The sequence below is a fragment of the Scardinius erythrophthalmus genome, assembly GCF_964197995.2.
Source record: "Scardinius erythrophthalmus genome assembly, chromosome: 18".
NCBI lineage: Eukaryota > Metazoa > Chordata > Actinopteri > Cypriniformes > Leuciscidae > Scardinius > Scardinius erythrophthalmus.
In genome coordinates, this window is record NC_138238.1 from 8777476 (window position 1) to 8795909 (window position 18434).

At 37.6% G+C, this 18434-nt stretch overlaps 1 protein-coding gene across 21 annotated transcripts in view; it reads left to right on the plus strand.

The window, feature by feature from the left end:
* Positions 1-18434, plus strand: part of camk2g1 (calcium/calmodulin-dependent protein kinase (CaM kinase) II gamma 1) — an 84715-nt gene that overhangs the window by 47789 nt on the left and 18492 nt on the right. For all 21 annotated transcript variants that reach the window (XM_081393380.1, XM_081393364.1, XM_081393368.1 and 18 more), the window contains exons 3-9: positions 1649-1708; positions 9066-9120; positions 10733-10798; positions 12895-12967; positions 14523-14625; positions 15698-15781; positions 16907-17001. In XM_081393380.1, coding sequence (XP_081249506.1) covers positions 1649-1708; positions 9066-9120; positions 10733-10798; positions 12895-12967; positions 14523-14625; positions 15698-15781; positions 16907-17001 — 536 coding nt within the window. The remainder of the gene's footprint in view (positions 1-1648; positions 1709-9065; positions 9121-10732; positions 10799-12894; positions 12968-14522; positions 14626-15697; positions 15782-16906; positions 17002-18434) is intronic.

Here is an 18434-nt window from a genome sequence, read left to right on the forward strand (position 1 = left end):
TTTTGGAACAGTCTTCACATCAAGATCACACCTTAAAATGCCTCCTACGTAAGCAACCCACTAGATTTTGGCCCATAGCCTGCTATGATGTCCGCTAGACTCTTGTGTTTCTCACAATGTCTTGCTTAAGCAAGTCAACTTAGACAGTGTTAATATTTGCAGGCTGACTCAAGTTGATGTATTTATTGCGGAGAGCTGGGCGAATGAAAGCTGACAGTATTACTCCATGAAGAATACACTGTCCATGCCGGTTGCATAAACATGCACATGAATTTTGTAATGTTCATCTACTGGCCACGTACACAGTACACTTGTCACTCCACGTCTGAGTGCTTATGACAGTGATTCTTGGGACAAAGTTCAGAAGTGGCAGGTTTGGATGTGATGGTGTGTTTCATGTACTGTACATGGTCACTGCAGAGCAATCATTTCAAGTTCTTTTAAGGGCACGACTTGTCTGAGACCTTTGAGATGGCCCTAATATTTACTTGATAATTAAATGAGTATGATTGCCATCTTATTGTTGTCTGGTAAAAAGACAAGATCAGGTAAAAGCAGATTTGTGTACACTAGAGAATGTTTTGAAGTGTAGTTTTCTTAAGCCTTTGTCGAAAGTTTTTCTTTTTTCTTTTAACTTAACAAAATGTTATATTTATGCAAAAAAAAAGCAAAAAAAAAAAACTGCTTGCTAATGTGGTGTTTTAGGAATTTAATTAAAGCAAATCGATCTTCTTTAAAATGACTGTTAAAGGATATTATTTTAAGTTTTAATATTTGATCTGCAATGGCTAACAAGCTAAATATGAAAGCTTGCAGAGCCTGCTGTATGAATATAATCTGTCAAAACATTGTTTTAAGCCTATTATTTTCTAAAATATGAATCACATCCAATTCCATAGGCCTTCAGCAGTGCATAGTGGGTGATTTTTACATTGAGAAGATGAATAGACCCCAGTCAAGACATTGAGCTGCTATTTAGACTCCCCACGCTTGTGTGTGTGTGTGTGTGTGTGTGTGTGTGTGTGTGTGTGTGTGTGTGTGTGTGTGTGTGTGTGTGTGTTGCAAGTGTGAGGAAATGAGCCCTCGGGCTTGTTTGTTTAATTTTACGTAACATTCATCCTTCAAGCTAACACAAGCATATTACATGTTTCAGTAATAAGCCCTAGATTAGCTTGAACCTCACCCCCACTCCAACAAACACAATTTACAGTATCTTATCATGACAGGAGCAAAGTCACATGCATATATATATGTGTGTATATATATGTATATATGTATTTTTTTTTTATTGGTTATGCCAATCCAATTATATATCAGTATATTATTTTATTTTTTTTCTGCATATAGAGCGCATCTTTTTATGTTATTTTATTTTTTTTATTAGTTCAAATAATGTCCTAAAGTTCAGTTATTGAATTAAATGAGCAGATTGTCTCACTGATTCTGTGAATTGTTCCCTCCCTTACCTCCCCAGCACTGCTGGTCACAATTATGACACCTGTGTGAAAATGTTCTCTCTTCTTAGAGGAGAAGACAGAGCCTCTCGCACCTCAGCTGAAGTGTTCTTTTCATTTTATAGTTGTGAGAACAAGCCATCAGCCACCTCAAATATCTAACCTGCTTTTCTCCCCCTCTTTGTCCTCTGCAGATCATCAGAAACTGGAGCGTGAGGCCCGAATCTGTCGTCTACTCAAACACCCCAATATCGGTGAGTTTGATCTGAATTATGACTATTTTTAAAAGTGCCCCATTATGCTTTCAGGTATTACCTTTCATGTTGTGTCTAATATGGCTGTTTGTTTATGTAAAAGTTTCAAATTAATCTCAATTCTCAAATGAATGAATTCTCAAATGAATACGCCAAAACTGACACCATTCATATCACTTTATCAAGCTCTGAGGAAGCCTCTAGAGCTGAAATTTAGATATGGTAATGGCCATTTAATTTCTGACAAGCGTTTTAAGCAGTTAGACCAATCACAGCAGACTGGGTCATCTGACCAATCAGAGCAGAGTAGGCTATTGGAAAGCATGGGGTTTAGAGAGACTGGATCCTTTATCGGTATTATTAAATGAGAGAATTTGAAGTATGTGTCCAATAAAAAATGTATAAAAAAAAATATCTAAACTATTTTATATTTGAGCTTCAAGTTCACAACCCCTCTGTCTAGATTCCAGCTCTGCTCATTCTCTCAACAAACATCATAAGGGTGCATCATGGGGTGCTTCACGTGCACTTTATGCTGCAAGCTTTTTGCTGCTTTTCTAGTCTATCTCATCCTTTAAAATAGTTTTGTAAAGAAATATTTATTCACAATGTATATATGTCTACATACCTAATATTGAAGCCTTTGCGTTTTTATATAAAAAGTTACAAAACACATAATACTGTTCAAAAGTTTTGGTTCAGTACATTTCTTTTTGAATGAAATTAATACTTTTATTGAGCAAGGACACATTAAAGTGATTAAAAGTGACAGTTTAACATTTACATTAACACAGACATTAACACTTTTACATAGTTACATAAGATTTTTATTTCAAAGAAGTACTGTTCTTTTGAACTTGAACAAAATGCATCATGGTTTCCTCAAAAATATTAAGCAGCACAACTGTTCTAAACATTGATAATGATAAGAAATCTTACTTGAGCACCAAATCAGCATTAGAATAATTTACTCCAACACTTTAAATGGTGGTGTATATGTGAGTTTGTCGCAGTGGGCATATGCAGGTGTGTGTGTGTGTGTAAGCTGGTGGCAGTGATGACTGGGACTGAATTAGGCTGAAGTATTTTTGCTGCAAAAATACTGTGTCCTGTGGAACAGCCTCTTCCAAAAGTCATTGTCTAGAGGAACGTATGAACAATAGAACAAAATAATGATTGTGAGGGGAAAAATGTAACTAATAAATGGCCGAATTTAGTAGACCACAAACAAAGGAGAATGAAAATTAAGGCACAGAGGGAACTAGAGGGAGGAGTGGAGACAGAAATTGGGAGACTGATCGATAGAATGAGGAGAAAACAACTGAGCTATCGAGAGCAGAGCCATCGAGATGGGGGCGATGACGACGAAGAAAGAGGTGAATGCAGAGGGATGGAGAGAGCAGCGGAGAGAGATGGAGAGGGATAGAAGAGGAGTGGAGCTCTATAAATAACTGTGCTGAGGTGGGAGATGCTGGTGGGCAGCAGTTCAGTCCAAATACCATCATTATTGCCAATGAGTTCAGGAGAACGGCAAAAGAAGAGGCGAGAGAGTGGAAGAAAACCACGAAGAAGATGAAGAAAGACACACCTGGTTTAGGCACTATGACAGTGTATGAGGTGTAAGGATTTGCTTGTGCTGTTTATACCACAAAAGATTCATTAGAGGTTTGTTCATTGTGATTCATTTTATATTTTTGTTTGTATTAATCAGGTATCAAATAATAAGATAAAAATTTTTATGAAATGGTCTCAATGGAATTATACTTGGATCATGGTTATTAACATATAAACCATTTCCTTTATTAAATTTCCTACAAAAAGAACTACATTTTGATACATTCTGTTATATTAATTTGATAATTACTTGTACCGTGTTACATATTTATACCCCTGGGGCCGTATTACAGAAACATCCAACACTAGAATCCTGTCTTATCTATTTGGTACATTTGAAAACTAGCCTCTGGGCTCATTTGGGTACATGTACATTCATGAATGTTGATTAATGTACACTGTCACTAACTAACTTGGTGATTTCAGCAAGGAACTCAAGACTTAAGACAAGAAGTTTCTGTAACACAATCCCTGATATATGTTTTGAGGTTATTGCTTTTGCCTGATTGTGTGAAAAATACTTCAGCCTAATTCGGTCCTACTCATTACTGCCACCAGCTCACACACACACACACACACACACACACACACAAAATCATAAACACTCACACACACAGCTGCAGATGCTCACTGTGACAAACTCACTTGTACACCACAATTTAAAAGTTTGGATGCATTTGACTAAATTTACAGTCCCATTCAAAAGTTTGGGGTCAGCAAGGTTTTTTTTTTTTTATTGAAAGAAGTCTCTTATGCTCACCAAGGCTTTAAGACACTTTAAGACCTGCCCATGACGCGGATATAACACGCATTCACACCACTCTTTACATTCATTTAAGACTTTAAGCAATTTAAGACTGTGCTTACAAGGATACTCTACAAACTGGGCATTTTGCGCATGAGTCATGTATGTGTCACACAGACTGGAGGTACGGAGTTCTCTTTTGTGTTTTGTCGCGCTTGAATAATTTTAAAGCATTTGCATGGATAAGAGCCTGATCACATAGTGTAATACTAGCTAAAGGATGATGGGAAATAAACAAATGCTAACACATTAATTTTGACAGCCCTAGTATGTATATACAGTGCTATGCATAAGTTTAGACACCCATGCTAAAGTTGACTAAAAAGAGGAATAAAAAATCATCTTTTGGAAATTGAACTTAATGCCTTAATTAAAAAAAATAGGAAAAATCCAACCTTTAAGGACACCAATTTTCTTTGTGAATGAATAATGTATCGTAAATAAATAAATGTTCTTCCTTAAAATACAGGGTGCATAAGTTTGGACACCCCATGTTAAATTCCCATAGAGGCAGGCAGATTTTTATTTTTAAAGGCCAGTTACTACATGGATCCAGGATACTATGCATCCTGATAAAGGGATTAAAATAAATCCTTTGGAATTAAAATAGCCCCACATCATCACATAGCCTTCACCATACAGTACCTAGAGATTGGCATGGTTTTATTTCAGTTAGCCTAATAGCTGGTTTGATTTGCATTGAGAGATGATCTTATGGAAAATACTCCATGCCAATCTCTAGGTATGGTGAAGGCTATGAGATGATGTGGGGCTATTTTAATTCCAAAGGCCAAGGGAACTTTATCAGGATGCATAGTATCCTGGATCCATGAAGTAACTGGCCTTTAAAAATTAAAATCTGCCTGCCTCTATGGGAATTTAACATAGGGGTGTCCAAACTTATGCACCCTGTATTTTAAGGAAGAACATTTATTTATTTACGATACATTATTCATTCACAAAGACAATTGGTGTCCTTAAAGGTTGGATTTTTCCTAATTTTTTTTAATTAAGGCATTAAGTTCAATTTCCAAAATATGATTTTTTATTCCTCTTTTTAGTCAACTTTAGCATGGGTGTCTAAACTTATGCATAGCACTGTATGTATGTTTGTGTGTGTGTATATGGTTTATATATTATATGTGTATATAGTTTTATGGTTATGTAACTCTCATTACAGTTCTGTATTTGACTGATATGTAGTTCTACTGTCTGGCATCTTGCACACCTTTTAAAGTAGTCCCAGATTGACCTCGGATTCACACTCTGTCCAGTGTCTTTCTCTTCCATTCTCTGTTTCTCACTCCTCCATCTTTTTTTCCACTCTCGCCATTTTTCCATCCAGTGTGTTTTTGTATTCTAGTCTCTGTTCCCCGCCTCAGGCGATGCCATCTCCTTTTTCCTGCTCCATCACCTGTATCTGTTTCTCTCTCCTTTACTTTCCCTCCTGTTGCCCCTTCTCAAGTGGACAGCTTGTCATGTTTTCTGCTTGGGCTGCACATAAGTGCTGAACAATAGAGCCAATGAAGGAAGAGAGATGGAGAGAGAGAGACAGTCTGAAAGGTTAAAGAGAAGAGAGGACTTGAGTGCTCATCGCTACTGGCACAGTTGGCACACACAATGTGCATCTCTTTCTCTTTCCCTCACTCACTCAGCAAGTATTACATTTTTTAATACTTAAAAAAAATTAAAGTACAGTAAAGTGTTTTTTTTAAAGACAATATTGTAATATTAAATAATAATAATAAAATATATATCATATAATCATTATTTTTATTATTAAAAGTCATTATTTTTGTGAGTTTGTCATTTCATTTGCAGAAATTACAAGTTTCTAATAATAATAACATAATTATTATTGTTATTATTATAGAAGTTTACAAAAATAATGTGAATAAAGGTGAAGTATGTAATTTCGGCACCAAACAAAATTGATTATTCTCAAACAGGTTCCCGTCTTTTCAAACACTTCCCCTGTTTACCATTGGTTGAACCAACAGATAGTCCCACCTCCAGAATCATGCTATTGGTTGAACCGATGTTGCTTTTTGGGATCAAACAAACAGAGCAATGATTTGAAGGCACCACAGTGTTTGCACTTTCTGAGGAAATTAAAGGGGAACTGCAAAGTATTTTAACTGAAAAAACACTCACCTTCAATATATGTAGTATACAATATTATAGACTAACATGTTTCCATCAAGCGTGACCAAGCGGCAACCTCCCCGTCTCTCTCTTGAAACCAACACGGAAGTGAGTTAAACTGCAATTCGTTGACTGGCCGCTTGAGGCTGGTGTCAAAAGTGAGTCAAATCTGTATCTCCCCCATGTTAAAATGCCAAATTTTACAGCAGAAAAAAACGTGTTTACACCATGGTGTCTGTATGTGGCTTTGGTCTATACAGCTAAGTTTACCCTTCATGACAACTGTGAGGGGGGTGAATGTTTTTATAACTCATCCGTTTAGTTGATTAATCCTTAAAGTTCTGCATAATTAAGGGTGTGTCCACGTTTGAGTGACATGTGGATTGCCGCTGATGTCAATGCTAGCCGTTTGTCTGCTGTTACTAGCCGTCACTTCACCTCAGCAAATGTTAGCTTCTGAACTTGCCATCTCTGCAGTGTTTTGTGCTTTTTTTTCTGGATTATTCCATACAATTTAATACACCCATTACTTCGCCCACGGCTTAGGATTCCGTCGTTGTCGTCGAGTATCGTTCAAGAGAACAACCAGCGCTGCATTTCAGTTGTTTTCCTCTGTGAACATGCACTAATGGATGTCTGACAATTTCGTTGCTTTTTGGAGTTTTCAGATTTAAAAACGTCAATAAAGGCTCGTTCGTTCTGCTCTCACGGAACAGATAGATTATAATATGCTTAGGCCTATGTACCGTCAGATGAAATCCTGCAGGTGTCTGCGCTTCTCCGTCCATGCAATAAATCCACATCCTTGAATGAGCGTGGATTTTCTAGCGCATTTACTTGAACTACATAGGCAATAATATATCTATGGTTTAACCCATTTGAGAGGCGGCCAAAATCAGAATTTAAAATGGACTGAATAAGCTCTCTACGAACTTAACGAGCGATGCCGCGCTGACGGACCATAGACTTTAACGTTAAAAAAAGAGTGACTGACATGTAACCTTATGCACATAAATCACTGTCACACACACACTCTCTCAGAGTAATATTAAGTTACTGCATAATACATTTTCAACTAGCAGAATAGTACAGAATCACGATACACAGGCGCACTTGTAGCCATGTCTTTTAACTATTACAATATTTTGAAGGGCAAAAATAGGAACTTTTAATTGGCTTTACATCATCAATTGTCACTTTAGCGCGAGGCCCTGTGCAGTCGCAGACCTGGTACTGTCAGTAGCATATAGCATTACCTCCCCAGCCTGAGCTAACTCGATCACGTCGAGCTAGGTGGGTGTGATTTCAGGTAGCCAGGCTCCTCAGGTCCACTCACGCCCCGCCTCTTTGCCCATTTTCTGTTATCCGGGAGTGACGCAAAGCCAAGATGGCGACGGCCGGCTCCGCCCACTTTAGGCTTCAAAAATGCTCTTCAGAAACCTACGGGTGACGTCACGGACATTACGTCCATATTTTTTTACAGTCTATGAGCGTGACGCACAGGTGGTGAAAAGTGAAGCCAAATCGCCTCGATCGCCCCCTGGTGGCTGGTCCCAGTATAGGTCATAAACCCCGCCACCCCATGAAGTCTACTGGACTTTACTTCCTGCTCACTGCCCAGAATCAGGTCCCGCGTTCACTACGGCGCAGAAGCAGGTCCCAAATCTGTGCAAGATGTCAACGCAATATTAGGACTTTGGCGGCTTCACTTTTCACCAATGGAAGAGAGTGAAGGGGTGTCGTCCATCTTTTTTTAGTCTATGGTTTCCATCCAATCAAACTTCAGTGGTTCCCAGTCCTGCCATACATTGTTTGATGCTGAATATTGGTATACCTATTTTACCTATTTTAAACATGACAAGTTAAATGTGTGCAGATGTCAATTTACATGGTATTTAACCTCTGACTGAATGTTTAGGACTTTATTAAACTTGAGCATCTGTAATTAGGGGCATGATAGCAGCTCATGTTTGCAGTACCAGTGTCAACAGGCTAGGGCCTTGCTTGTCAAACAATCACTCTGAGGAGTATTGACTCGCTGCATTACTCTAATAATGTAGAAGTAATTTATCTAATATATGTATATTCCAACATCAGATTTTTCTCAATCTCTCTGTTATTTACCCTCCATCTCTTTCTCTTCCTCCTCTAGTTGCAATGTTGCTTTTTTTCTTAGCACTCTCATAAGGCTCCTGCTATTCTGGGCAGTGTTTACTCAACTCTCTTTCTTTATTTTCCTCTCTCTCTCTCTCTCTCTCTCTCTCTCTCTCTCTCTCTCTCTCTCTCTCTCTCTCTCTCTCTCTCTCTCTCTCTCTCTCTCTCTCTCTCTCTCTCTCTCTCTCTCTCTCTCTCTCTCTCTCTCTCTCTCTCTCTCTCTCTCTCTCTCTCTCTCTCTCTCTCTCTCTCCCTCCCCCTCCATCCACCCCCCACCCAAATACACTCGGTGTGTGTCACTGTCTACGTGACACACTGCTTGTGTACACAAGTGAGCTTGTCATCCATATACCATCTCTCTTTTCGATGGATTCTTTTTGTGTTATTTCATTTCGCCATGTGCTCATTATGGTTATTTTATGTCTATAAACGTGGCTCATAATTGTAAGTGTCACTATAATAGCGTGTAATTGGACGTATGCTGTATGTTCTCATCAGACGTTTTTATGAACGCTGTGTGATGGAGCGAGGAATGCTCAAGATTTCCCTCTCATTAAAAACATTTGCTTTCATAATGCATTATCTCTGTGTCTGACATTGTTTAATGCTGATTCTCTTGTTGTGTCTTTTCAACCCTAGTTCGGCTCCATGAAAGTATTTCAGAAGAAGGCTTCCATTACCTGGTCTTTGACCTGTGAGTATGACACACACACACACAGACACAGAGACACACACACACAGACACACAGTATATGTTGTATTGTAACTTGAGACATGATAATAAAATAGGCTCTGTTCCAAGAAGTTACCTCACTACCTATGTAGGTAACTGCCTTCTAAGACAGCATTCTGACTAAAATTAATCCTCATTTAATTAAAAATATGACCAAATACTGTATTAGTAAATAAATAATACAAAAAATAACATAGCTTCTGTCTTCAGGTAAGTTTGTGACTCTCAATGGTTGTAATAGGCTTCCTGCTCTTTGAAGAAGGATGGACAAGTGATCAAACCCAAGACATTTTGTTCCAATGAATCATGTCTGAAACCCCATTGCTGCAGGCAGATAAATGCAACTGAAATATGTTCGACAAGAACAACCCCGTATGCATCTTCCCGGGTGTCAAAAATATATCCTTCAATTTGATGGGATCTGCCTGCAGAATTAATGGGCAGACGTTTCTGGGTGGCCCTAAAAATACGATTTAGTACTGTCAAGATTATTGTTCTGGTTTTAACCAGAGTCCAGTGCACTTTGATTTTCCCAGGTGTCATTGTGGAACTCCATTTATCTGGAACAAATGCTGAGTTACTAATGTTCCTGTTACATGTCTTGTGCACTTCAACTGCACGCCACCCTCACAATTTACCATGGTAACCATTGTGAGTTGGCGATATAAGCAACATTTGTTTCATAATGTTCTCAATAAATATCGAATTCTGTTAAAAAGTTTGGGGCCAGTAAGATTTCTTTAAAAAATCTTATTCTAATTTACTGATTTGCAGCTGAAGAAACATTTGTTAATATCAGTGTTGAAAACAGTGCTGCTTATTATTATTATTTTTTGGATTCTTTTAATAGAACGTTTAAAACAATTCTTATGTATAATCTCTCTCACTCTCTTTTTCTCTCACTATAAGAACTAAATATTTTATAACATTTAATTTTTTATGTATTTTTAAATTAGTTTTATTGCAATGCAAAATATTCTTTTAAGTTATATAATGTCAATTAATTAAAAAATATTTATTACTATTACTATTTTTATTTTTATTTCATTTGTTGTAATTGTTTTTATTATTATTCTAATTGTTGTTTTTATTCATTTTTATTCATTTTTCTAAAGTGTTTTTTTTTTTTTTTTTTTTTTTTTCTGACATTTCTTTTCCTCATTTTCTACCAAGTGTTGCATTTTGCATAACTGCAATTCAAACAGTTGTCAGATTTACCAGTTTCGGATAAAATACCATAGGTTACTACAGTAATTGTAACTACAGTAAAACTCCTGAAACTTTGTAATAGCCACCGCCGTCTTGCATTGTCACTTGTATTTCGTCAAAGCCTATGGTTACCATGGTAAAATTGCTAATTGCGGCCTTGCATCCAATAATATACTTATATGAAAAGTATAATTGGGCCATGCGAGTTTTACTGCAGCATCACATACATTTGCGATCATGTTTACGGAAGTATAAAATGTCGGTTCTGCCTCCTGCTGCTGACCAAATTAGCCCAAAACCCAGCACACTCTCCACTCTCTCATCCCTTGTTTCACTGGGGTTTTTTTCCTCTCTAATTCCGCAGTGTGACTGGGGGGGAGTTGTTTGAGGACATCGTCGCCAGAGAGTATTACAGTGAAGCTGACGCAAGGTGGGCTCTCCAATTTACTGTTGCTGTGGTTACTGTGCTGCAGCCTGCAGTGAGCAGGTCACACACACACACTCGCACACACACACACACACACACACACACACACACACTCTCACATCTGATTGAAAAGCACAAAGTGGACGATCCCTTTTGTGCAGAAAAACTGAGAGCCTTTAATGATGGTGGAGTTGCAGAACTGTCAATCAACAGGTGCCGCACAAAAACGCATCCTTTTGCCCTCAGTTGGCCCCTCCTTTTGAGTGCATAATTTCTGCAACACTAACAAAAGCAGCACTGAACTGCATTCATTCCAAACAGGTTTCCCAGAGTGGCACAGAAATTACAGAAATTATTAATTTAACATTAATATACTCAACAGTCTTTTTTCAATCTGCTTTCTTATCTTGTGTAATCCACTTTTCTTATTCCCTTATTCTTTGTGGCTTGTCATAAACAAGCATAGTAAAGTGACAAGTGATCAAATCTATGTCTTCCCTGTTTCTTGTAACTGGAAACTTGTCGCCTAGTTAGGACATGTTATAACTCTGCACTTTTGAATATAATATAATATAATATAATATAATATAATATAATATAATATAATATAATATAGCAATAATATAATATATTATATTATTTAATATAATTTGTGAATAAAAATTGTGAATTAAGCAATAAGAAATTACAGCTAAGGGGCGTTGTTAGGCTCAATGTGAAGTGGAGCTTATTGCTTTTATAAAATGGTTATTCCTCAAGGTTTCATAAAATAAACACACAGACACAAAAATGTAATTCTGTTGATAAAAATATTATTCTTCCGCCAAGCAATGTAGTTCTTCAGAAGCGGAATGGTTGCCAGTAATTTGTATGACAGCGTAGACAGTTTTGTTTGTAGAGAAATTTACCACAGTTTTGAACGCGGCTCAACCAATCATCATCAAGGATTGGAACTATCCGTTTGGTTTTATATATTATATTATATTATATTATATTATATTATATTATATTATATTATATTATATTATATTATATTATATTATATTATATTATATTATATTATATTATATTATATTATATTATATTATATTATAGCTATCCATCTGTTTTGCCTATGAAGTGACCTATGAAGAGAAGTCGATTGTACACAGTCATGACCTAACATCATCTATTCCACATCCTCAAAACAAACTCAATAAGGATCTAAAGAAAGGCACGCATAATTTCACATTAATACTAAGTATTTATTGCAGCGTGACACCAAAGCCACAGACACACACACACAGACACACACACACAGACACACACACACAGACACACACACACACACACACACACACACACACACACACACACACACACACACACACACACACACACACACACACACACACACACACACACACACACACACACACACTCATTCTGGTTCATCTGTCCTGGTTAGGCCTCTATAACATTGTTATAGGATTACATCTTTAAGAGGGATGAGATAATGCGTGTGTACCTGTCTGAGAAAGAGGTGCTTTTCCAAGAGTAACGCTCACCTCAGCTATCCCACAATCCCCTGCTCATCTTATGTGCCTCAGTCACATTACACTTGACCCATGACTTGGCTCATTCTGCTAAAGTAGCAGCAGTACGTACATATGTAGTGTCAATCATCCAGTCATGTTTAATTTACTCGCTTAATTGAATTGTCCAGCACAGGCTGTTGATTAACTTTACTGTAATCAATTTCATGGGTTTATTTTAATTAACAGATTGAATTTATCAACTTCAATTAATGTGTCAAGTTCTCAAAACGACAAAAAAAAAAAAAGGTAAAAGAAAAAAACCTTGTGGAAAAAACTAAATGTGTCAAGTTCTCAAAACGACAAAAAAAAAAAAAAGGTAAAAGAAAAAAACCTTGTGGAAAAAACTAAATTTTTAGAGGGAAAATGAATGGAAAGGAATGTAAATATAAGGAAGCTGACTTTATTAAAGGTTTGTAATAGAGTAAATAGAAGGTTTAAATCAATATTTAGCCTTATCTCACCCCCTCACTTATCCTTATGATCTTTCTCTGCCACTGATTGATTTATTATTCTGTTTTTCAGCCAGTGCATCAATCAGATCCTGGAGAGTGTCAATCATATTCACCAGCATGACATCGTGCACAGAGACCTTAAGGTGAGCGAGAGCCAATCGCCACGGCAACCCCACACATGGCAAACGGGCCGTCTCTGAGGGTTTCCATGTTGATGCCCTGCACCACACAAACACACATATATACACATACAAGAGTATTCCTGCTCTTGTTTATCATTCCCCTCATTTTAATCAAAGATGACTTTAGCTAACTGAACTCATCTGCAGTTCTGGTGTAATGCTCAAATACATACTAAGACTTTTTGTACAGAGGATTATCTTTGTTTGAAATAATACTCTTTTTTTTAACAGCACTAGTTAAACAATTCATTATATTACCATATGAATCAAGTGCATGCATAAACATCACACACACGTTGCGTCTCCACTGCAGTGCGTGCGAATGTATGAAATGAGTGTGTGTGTGTGTGTGTGTATATGTTGTCTTGACAGTGCCAGTGTCTTTGATAATGCAAACAGACACGCACCGTTTTATCACGTCCTCCTTTTGTGCATTAGTCACATACACTGCCCTCCCCCATGTGTATGTGAGCCCAATGATGAGCAGCAGAGATGTGCCCAGGCTGGTTGCCATAGCGAAGAACGTGATACGACAACTGTTGCTGGTATTGCCGGAGAGACGGAGGGATGTGGGAGGGGTCACCTCGAGTCTCACCATCCCTCATTTGTAGTCTGCGCATTTAATGAGGGAGAGCGAGAGATTCACACCTATGGGCATAAATTTCCCTGCATCCTCATAACAGACGCATTTAAATTCTGTGCTTGAATGTAGAACTAGAGTGTGAACGCATTGAGAAGATATATGTGCGGTAGCTAATAAATTAAGCCTGGTGAGTTGTATATTCGAGAACTGGAGAGGAAATCGACTTTTCCAGCCTATATTTTAGATTTAAAGGCTTCCATTCTTTCTAATATATCTTTCTGGGCCTTTTCCCTCAGTTGTGTACTTGAAGATCCTGGATATTGATGCATGTTTTTGTTTGATCATCAAATTTGGTGCACTGACAAAACCACAGGAAATCCACCCTAATATTTGCTCAGCGTAACTGTGGTAGTAAAGAAAACTCTATTCAGATGTGCTTAACCTGTAAGCTGTGTATAAACTCAAGATCTTTGACCTCCAAAATCTGCCCTATCCTGCTGAGCTGGTTTGGCTGGTATAGTGAAACCACCTGTTCATCTGCACATCTGTTAGGGATGCTCTTCTCTTTAATGGCTGTTCACACTGACGGTGCTGAAGGTTGAAAAGTGGCTGTATTGTTGGTCTTGTATGTTTTTCTACTGCTGGATGTCCTAATGCCACTGTTAAATTTGATAATGAAAATTGATTGATATATATATATATATATATATATATATATATATATATATACTGTATATATGTATAAATATATGTGTGTGTATATACAGTATATAGATATAAGTGACGTCTGGTTGCTCATCTCAACACCAGTGAACTGTCCCAGCTTTGCGCCACACGCTGGGCACGGTCAATCACAAATAATCTTTTTGGAGTTGATTTCAATTGTTTGTGAGTGTTTAGTGTGTTAAAAGCATTATCTGCTTTCCTCCTCAGCCCGAGAACTTGCTGTTGGCCAGTAAGATGAAAGGAGCGGCAGTGAAACTGGCAGATTTTGGGCTGGCCATCGAGGTGCAGGGAGATCAGCAGGCCTGGTTTGGTAAATAACTCTGACTTCAGCTCTAAATCTGCACCTCACACAAGAGAATTTGAATTACTACGCTTATCCAAATCTTTTCCCTACAACTTTAGGGGAGTTTTAGATTTAAAATATATTTTTACACAAAAACTTTTTTGGGTGATTGATAGGCAACAGTAATAGTAATATTTGACTTCAGCATTCACTAATTAAAATAAGCCTATTGTTTTGCCCATTTATTAATACTTTTATACCTTATTTTTACTGCTAGTGTATTACATTTTACAGGATTTACTATATTTGTGAGGACTTTTCAGACATTTTCTCTACGCAACTGTGCTGATTCCCTCATAAAATCCGTTCAGTTTATCTTAAAAGGTTGTTCCGACATTTCCCGCTCCATTACCTGCAGTCTGAAATGGATTGTAATGGCCGTAAAGGCTTATTTTCTGTCCGTACTAAATGCCAATCTTTGCCCATTTCATGTTTCGCTTTCACACATCATTCCTGTTGGTGTGTGAAAGATCCTTTAGCTCTGAAAATGTCCCTCAACAGCTGCCTTTCCTGGATTAAATCACCATGCATGCTTCTCTCAGGACTTGCGGCCCCCTACTGGCGGCTGGGTAATTCTGCTGCCATTCTGCTTTAGAGCCAATCAAGTATCAGTACAGCTTTCTTTAGTTTTAAATAGGTAATCATCTTGTTTTGACTGAAGTATGCCTAGCTTTGTGAAGAGAAAAGCCCTGTGGGTGGAATATTTGTTATATACAAGCTATATGATTGGACAGCACAGAATTATATACCACAGTGGGCAGCTGTTTAAAAACCCACCTATTTCCAGCCTTTTTCAGCATTGCCAGTGCTAGAGGGATGAAGCTATCTCAGCACGTCAGCATTTTGGCTCTGAATGGTACTGACGAATGGAAAAATCCATCTAACTATCCACACACACATGCTTGGAATTATTAGCATTTCAGTGAACATTATTTGTCTGAGCTACACTGCCTACAGGAGTCTTCAGTTTGCATCCACTTTATCTTATACTCATAGTGAAGAATAGTCACTTTTCAACTTGTTTGCTGTTTTGTCTCAGGTTTTGCTGGCACACCTGGCTACCTGTCTCCAGAGGTGTTGAGGAAGGATCCCTACGGCAAACCTGTGGACATCTGGGCCTGTGGTGAGTCTTCAACAGGGTCCTTAATCATTAGACCTCTTGCATATTCAGTCTGCTTGAACTGCTTCCCATATTAACAGGTTGCAGTATTCACACTGCACGAGTACCTCATGCTGCATAGCACTGCAAGTAGAATTTCAGTGCCGAGCCTATTTTTGATGCGCGTCGCATGCTGAACTCAGCAGAAAATATAGTGCGGATGTGTCAACACAATCTTTTGCAATACATGAAATGAAGCAAATAATGAGTGAAAACAGGGACGTACGTCAGCTTCAGGCTGCAGGAAACACATGCAGCCAACAAACTGCACTTTCTTTTTACATAAATGATTAGGTACTAGTCAACAGTGTTGAGTTCCATGTAAAACAACTACCATTTGGATGTAAATATGGTATTGCTTTGTCATATGAATTGTATTTCACAACAAGTAGGAAGTTAACTCGCTGTGCATTAAAATTGTGTAATGCACATCTAGCCCTGGATTATCCCGCTTTTACCATGGTTACTTGCCGACACTAACAAGTTAAATGTTTGAACCACAAAAATTGACTGGAAGGGTTAAAATTACAGTTAATTTTGTTCGCTACGACTCGTTAGATAAAGCATTCTGCATGTTTTAAATCAGACACTGAGATAAGGTAGTAAAGTAGTAAGATTACATTTATTTGATTGAATTATAATATTTATTGTAATTAATTTTTGAGAGAGAAAGAGAGAGAGATGTGCATGTGAATTACCTGCATCTGTGCTGTGTCTCTCTACTTACAATGAAGCTGTGAGTTTAATTACTTTAAAAACTGCAACATTACCACCTCTTTGCTGGGTAATATAATGTAGCGATTCAGTAGCGAAACTAATTTATTTCTAAAAGTCCTGGGGCAGCATTGACAACAAGTTTCTGTGCTCCTGAATGTTTATGTGTGTGTAGCACAATCTCTGATCTCTCTCTCTCTCTCTATGTGTGCGTGTGTGCTTCAATGAAACTGGAACTACCTGTGCATTACATGGTTTGAACGCTCATCTTCCAGCCAATCAGAATGGAGTATTCTGACAGACCATGGTATAAACGTACTGTAATGCAAACTGTTTCTTTCTCTCTTGTTTCTCCTTTCTGTCTTTCTTTCACAGGTGTAATCTTGTACATTCTACTAGTGGGCTACCCTCCATTTTGGGATGAAGATCAACACAAGTTATACCAGCAGATCAAGGCTGGAGCTTATGATGTAAGTACAGTTGTCGTCCAATGCAGCCACACTCTCTCACTGTCCCTGACTGTAGTTCAGTCCAGCCGCTCGAAAAACCCCTTCGTCTTTGAATGCACCATCAAGTCTTTAAAAAGCGGGCATTCACTAGGAGTGTAAAAGCTCTTTTTGCCTTGCACATTTCCTTTGGCCACATTTCAGTCAAATTTACATACATTTTTGAAGCCATGTTTTACTTTTAAATCATATTTTTGGTTGTTTCTAATTAGTCCAGTCTATGTGAATTCATTAAGTCGTTTCATAAATCAGTCTAGTGAAGCTTGTTTAATATTAGACCGCACATCACAAGGCCTCTACATCCTTTCAGAAAATCGCCGGAATTTCCCAGAAGGATACCGTTAACACCGTTTCCTGTCAACATTTGTGAAATCACTTGGAATAAAATTCAAGAGGCAGAGCTGTGCAATAAATATTTAAACCGGTGGCAATAATGGGCCAAGAGGTAGAAATAAGATTTATTAAAGCTCGGAGACACAAATAAAATATAACGCAATCAAGTAATGCTCAAACAATTAATCAATGAGCTGGTATTTAATTTAATTTTATTAAAAAAAATTATTTTATTTTTATTTTATGAAATTCAGCCTTTAATGAATTATTACATTTTTCTATTTATTTTATATATTTTTTTTTTAAAGAAATATTAACTTTAAAATATATATAAAAAATTAAAAAAATTCCAGCTCAATGCTTAATTATTCCAGCATTATTTGATAACGACAGATGTCACAAGGTCTCTGCAACACTTTCTGTGGTCCAACTGCCTGTTTAATTTCTGATTGGGTGCGATTTAGAACTACGGGTGCTGTTATTGATTATGTCAGGCCCTCCCTGACGCATTGCAGAGAGATGGGCTTTGCTTAGAAACAACTGCCTTGTCCCAGAGTGTACGTGCTTGTTTGTTTGCTTGTGTGTGTGTGGTGCGTTTTTAAATTGTCCATCAATTGCATCACCGTCTCACACCCTCAGATGTATTTAGCAGGACATGGAGCGAGTGACTGCCCCAGAGAGATATTCATTTCATTAAAATGTATGTGTCAAATAAAAGGGAGGAGATGATATGATTGTGGCTTGTTGTGAAAAAGGAGTGAATGTGTGTTACACTGTTAGATGGGTTTGGTGGTCACAGTGTCAGGCCAGGTCAGTTCACCTTAGGGGATGGCGATATGACAAATCTTTTTTCACAAAATATATAAAACAATGTAGTTATTTTTGCTGAAAACCCAACCACAAAAATGGTTTATATCAAGAACACATTGGTGGATGGAGTGACATAAAAAATGTAGTGCTCATACAGTACGAGTGTAGTTAAAAGTTTTGCATACTCTCTTATTATGCTTACATTTTAAATTAAAGGCATTCAAATAATCATTTTTGATGTTCAGAGTCAAATA